The sequence below is a fragment of the Gracilinanus agilis genome, chromosome 5 (genome assembly GCF_016433145.1).
Source record: "Gracilinanus agilis isolate LMUSP501 chromosome 5, AgileGrace, whole genome shotgun sequence".
NCBI classification, from domain to species: domain Eukaryota; kingdom Metazoa; phylum Chordata; class Mammalia; order Didelphimorphia; family Didelphidae; genus Gracilinanus; species Gracilinanus agilis.
The window spans coordinates 113,053,471-113,059,470 of NC_058134.1; the positions used below are offsets into that span (position 1 = coordinate 113,053,471).

At 36.6% G+C, this 6,000-nt stretch overlaps 1 protein-coding gene across 1 annotated transcript in view; it reads left to right on the forward strand.

The window, feature by feature from the left end:
* Positions 1-6,000, forward strand: part of DGKI (diacylglycerol kinase iota) — a 611,386-nt gene that overhangs the window by 340,909 nt on the left and 264,477 nt on the right. Inside the window, 1 exon segment of the mRNA XM_044677460.1 lies at positions 3,024-3,102. Coding sequence (XP_044533395.1) covers positions 3,024-3,102 — 79 coding nt within the window.

The following is a 6,000-nucleotide window of genomic DNA, read 5'->3' on the forward strand; positions in this document are numbered from 1 at the left end:
AGTTTTAAACAAAAAGAGAATTAGTGTTAGATTCTAGCCTGAATTTCAAAACTACATGGTAGATCATTCTGAATATGCAAATACTCAATATTATTTTTCTCCATTCTGTTGTGAGGAAGATTAATTTAGTAATCTTCCTCACAGCAATTCCCACTTCACTCTATAGAGATGTGTGTTTACATTTATACATACATATATGTATACACATATACATACATATACATACACATATAGGTGTATATACATACATGTTATAGGTACATATATACATATATACACGTGTCTGTGTAAAGTGCTGTTATTATCATCCCATATTTTACAGTTGGGGAAACTGAAGTAGACAAAGGTTTAGTTAGTTGCTCAGGATCTCCTAACTAAGATCTGGGGCTGGATTTGAATTTAGATCTTCCTGATTCCAAGCCTGCCCTCTATGTACTATTCAACTTAGCTGCCCCTAGGTTTGATCTGTAAATCTGACCTAGATTTCTAGTCAGAAGCACCTGTTTTCTTTTGTCCAGAGAAATCAAGGGACTTTTTTTTCCTTGTCCTCATCATTCCTTCCCTTATACCAGGATCTAGAAGTTGAAAGACTTCCTCTGTTTCACAGTAGACCATCTGAACAGTCAGCAGCAGTAGAATGGTGCTGTTAAAATAGGAAGCATCCTCTTTGGACACCATGAAATTAGTGCTCATTATGAAGCATATGACTTGAAAGAGCAGGACCCAAACTAAAATAAGTAATCCATGTGGCCACCATGAGGTAGTCTGTCTCCTACACATGGTTTTTGCCAGACTATTATTAGACTATTCCATTCAGTTCTGGTATATACAGTCTGAAGAAATGGAAGCCCCTTTAGTGGCAAGAGAAAGAGCAAGTCAAAGCAATTAAAAAATATACATGTATTTGTTACATTAAAATACCCAGTTAACTCCCTTTCTCCTAACCCTCCCCAATTAGAGAAGACATCATTTGACAAAAAAGATATATGTCTATATTAAACTATATCTTACTTGTTTCTATTTATCAGTTTTTCTCTGGAGGTGGACATACACAAATCATTCTTCAAAGCATTTAAAAAAGGTTTTTGAAAGAAAGTTTAGAGGAATTTGGATTTTTTACTCTGGAGAAGCTAAAGAACAATTTCACCAGTCTCCTACAAGCATAAGAAGGGCTATTATTTGCAAAATGGCTATCTGATTTTTTAGCTTATTCTCAGGGAATATTAAGAAAAGGAAATTATAGCCTAATGGACTTAAAATGGTTTGGAAGGATAATGTTTGCACCATGGGCAGAATAGCTATACTATGTTGTTTTTACGTATTTTTAGTATTTATGAAATTCTGGGAAAACTGTCATGTTTCAGACATCAGTGGAGCAGCAGCTTCTGAGTTTTTTTCATTCTCTTCTGTAACAACCCTTGGCAATCCTCTCTTGACCATTCTTGAGGATCAGTTCACCGGATGGGTGAGAATGGGTCCTCATCTATCAGTCAATCCTGTTAATTACATCTTTTCAATACAATTCAATAAACATAGTTTATGTGTTCACTGTGCTCATGAAACCTTATCGTAGGGGAGAAAAATGTTCCTGCCCATGGGGAGTTTATGTTCTATTTTAATTTATTTCTAATATGTAGTTCCTACTCTTACATCAAAAGGGAAGGCTCCTGTAATGAAAGATACTTTCTCTGACCTTTGATGAAATAGAAAATTTGGTGGTTAAAGGGAAAGTTAGACATTGCAATAATTTCTTAGATAGAGTATTTCTAATATCAAGTGACCTAGTATGTGTCTTGCACATATTTGTTGAATATATAAGATTGAGGCACAATCCTGCTTCAAAAGAGAAATATTAACCTTCCTCCGAGCTTAGATGAATTAGCTCATTCAATTGTCATTTAACATGCCTTTCATGCTGGGATTATGATCAAAGAGAGAGTCCAGGAGAGATCTGTTGCCTATTGGCCATTTGCCATGCACTTTTCTAATTTTACTTGACTTTAGCGTCAAGAGAAAGATTAACTCAGCAGTTGCATTTTGCTTTTAGCAACATGAAGCCTGTTTAAGTAAAGCATAGCTGGTTATTTTTCCTTCTGCTTTATCTAGGAGAAAAGGCTAAGGCCAGCCTTTAGGATTCTAGAATGCTAGAGCTTGGATGGACCTAATCCATTATAGTCTAGGCCAGTCCCCTAATTTATCAGACTAAGGCACTTGGTAATGAAATGATCAATGCTGTTTTCACTCCACACCACTTTTGGCCATCAGTCAATTAATCAGCCATTAAGGTCATGTATCAAAGCAAACACACAAAGGAGAGGAATGACATTTTTTCATGGGTTAATGATGTGCTATGTACAGTATGGTCTTAGTAATTCAGACTCTGTGGGGCTAGTTTGAATCAGGGAAATATTCAAATTAGAATTTTTCTGTTTGAAAATACAGATTATTATTACTTTCAAGCAGAGTAACTTTGAATTATAATCTTAAATTGTTTCCAAGTAGGTGCCCTTCTGTAGGTAAAGTAGAGATACAGTTCATTTTAAATGCCAGATAGTCTAATGCTTTTCCTCATAAAGAGATATTTTGTGTATTTGTGCATATACTCATAATGTCTGGCTTAACACACTGCCTGGCACATAGTAGGTGTGTAATAAAAATTTGTTGACAGACACATATTCCCATATAGGTAAGCGTATATTTGCCAAATAAATTCAATCTAAGCATAGTACAAAGAAAAAAATTAGATTGTTTTAGGTCCTATCATCATAAAATCCAGGTTAGTGGGTACTGCTTTTGGTATTCACATTTTTTTTATTGGTTTTCTTGTACTCTGTTAACTGTGATTTTCTTTCTTGAACTTTTCTGAAGGAATTTCCATTCTGAAACTCATCGCCTTTTCCCCTTATTTTTGGGTCTTCATTTGGGAGGAGTAATCCAAGGATCAGCAGCAACTAGCTTCAGAGTGTCTTTTCTTTTTTGACTTTGCCAGTCAATTTAATATAGATCTCTGTTTGTTTTTTCAGCTTCCCCTAAATGTTTTCAATAATTACTTCAGCCTTGGATTTGATGCTCATGTTACATTGGAATTCCATGAATCCCGAGGTAAGAGACATCTTTTCCTTTTGTCCTATGGCAGAATGATCTGCCAAATGGTTTGAATGTCTCAACAAGGGTTAAGCTTATTATTGCCATTCTTTTGTTGGAGACCTAAGATGATGTATCTGTGCACATCAGACAGATATTGATAGCCCTTATTTATATAGAACATCCATGAGAGCATTGAAATGGTTCCTCCCCCCCTCCCCCCCATATCTCTCTTTAGTACTCTTCCTCATGTTGGGCAATGCAAAAAGTATCCAAATAATGAAATTATCATGAAAAGGGTTGAAGAAAGAAGAATAGTTTATAAATGCTCAAAATGAGCTGAAGTAAATAGATTTGACTCCAATGTTTCTTTCCCCATTAACCACAACATACCCAGTCAAATAAATTAGGAAAATGGTTATTATGCTAACGGTAAGGTTTTTCCAACCTCCATATTATTTCTGATTTGAGAGAGCCAACATAAAAAACAAAAATGCTCCATAAGAAAGTATTTCCTTTGTTAATATTAAACTTTAAAGCTGCATTGAGACTTTTGGGGCATGTATATATGTTGGGAGCCCTTTGTTATGATATTAGTTTTTATTCCTTTGAGTTCCTTCAGATTTTGTGCCATTTGAAATCGTTTGCATTTTACAATGATTCGCAAGAAAGGATTTTGCAGGTAGTCATTTTACAGCAGTAAGCTTCAGTTATATTGAAAGCTTCCTTATTACCTGATACCCGTCTCATCTCTTCAGACAGCAAGGTTGAGACACTGTTAAAAATGAGTAGCTTTGGAACGGCGAGATGGCTTAATGGACAGAAAGCCAAACCTGGAGGTGGGAGGTCCCAGGTTTAATCTGACCTCAGTCACTTCCCTTTTATCACCCTGGGCAAAGCCACTTAACCCCAACTACCTAGCCCTTACCAGTCTTTTAGTGGAACTATACTTTTTATCCATTTTAAGACAGAAGGCAATGTATTAAAAAATAGCCCTAGGCATTGTAACATTATTCTCAAATATTCCTGGTAAGAAATTGAATATAGCTTTCATATTGAAGCCTGAATATACTCTGTGCTTAAAATAGCTTCTATAATGTATATTGAAGAATTCAATGGATGCCCACCTCCTGGGTTTCATATGTAGAGAGTTGGATTCATCTTTTAAAAAAATACAATTTTTGGAATAGAAGTATGTTATATTTCTGATAACCTGCAGTCTATAAATTTTTATAAATTGATTCATTGAAGATGAGATATCTGGTGATCCCATGTAATTACTGAAAACAAATTGTTCACCTGCACGACTGCAGGTTGTTCAGAGATTGGAAGTGACATTCAGAATCAATAGCATTAACAGTCTAGTGGAAGGCAGGTCTGCATACCAATTGTAACCTGATGAAGCATGGCACTGGCGAGGGAAAGGGTCACAAAAACAGATATTGGAATTTTGCCCCAGAGGGGAGGGTCATTGATCACTCTCAGAATGTTTTATATGAGACCCAGCAGCAAGACGATGAACTTGGAGTTCTGCTGACATGGAAATAGCTTTCATTATTCTGCAGAAGAAGGTATCAGCAGAGGAGTCTAAATATGGCAGAGTTTAGAGAGTGGCCTTCTAGTTGACTGTCCAGTGCATGGTAGTCCCACCTTTGGGTATGAATGTTTCACTCTCAGGACAGTTATCTTTCTGACCAAACATCTCAGGTGTGTTTCTGTATTTCATTCTCTTTTGAGAGTAAGTTTTGAGAGGTCCATTAGTCATGTCTATCTGTGGCTCGGACAGTGGTCAGTAAGGAGACCCCAGACTAGGAAAAATGCCTATGTGAAACATTTTGTTGCCAGATATGTCTATCTGCAACTCATTTAAAGCATTCGAATCTGGAATTCTTTCCTTACTAGGAAGGGAAACACTCCAGGAATAATTACTTCTCTACTGGGACAGACTTCTACAGGGAGGAGTGGCATTCGCATCCCATCATGTTCCTTCCTTTACTTGTCATATGTTTTCCATCATCATCTTCCTCACTACAGGTTAAAGAAGTAGTGTGATGGTAAATTTAGAACCTTGTGGAATGGCTGTCCCTATCTTGTACATATTTTTATGGTTTGGGATAGAATGATTTTATTTTTCCTTGCCTTTGATCAAACTCATCAACAACTGATGATCAATACTGTAGTTTGATGATAGATGCCCAGCCATATTGAAGGGCCTTTCCAGGGCAACTATTTAGGATTACTTTGTGCTTCATGAAGCCCCTGCTTTGTAGAATTCTCATTATATAAGTATTGTGGAATAGCACTGTATTTCAGTGGTATGCCAGCTATGATATCAACTGAAATTGAACTTTTGGAAACACTTCAGGAAGTTCTATTTGGTTTTGAATGATTGTGTGTCTGAATGAGAGAAAAAAAGTGAGAGGGAATGAACTGAAGACTTGGAATTTCTAGTAGCCCTTATTTGGAGCATTTAAACAATGCAAGAGGTTTTAGCCTTTCAGGGACTACTCATATTTTATCCTGATTTTTTTTCCATAAAAGGAAAAGTAACAGTTCTAAGTAACTTCATCATTTACTTGAAAAGAATTGGCTAACCTGCATCTCAGCAGCATGAGCTTTCCAGAATTCTAAGCAGTTTTCGAATAGTCCATTATGCTGAACATAAAACATTTTTTAACATTTATTAATATTCATTTTTAACATGGTTACATGATTCATGCTCCACCTTTCCCCTTCAACCTCCCCCCCCGCAACCCCCCCCACCCTTGGCCGATGCGCGTTTCCACTAGTTTTGTCATGTGTCCTTGATCAAGACCAATTTCCAAATTGTTGGTAGTTGCATTGGTGTGGTAGTTTCGAGTCCACACCCTCAATCATGTCCACCCCGACCCATGCGTTCAAGCAGTTGTTTTTCTT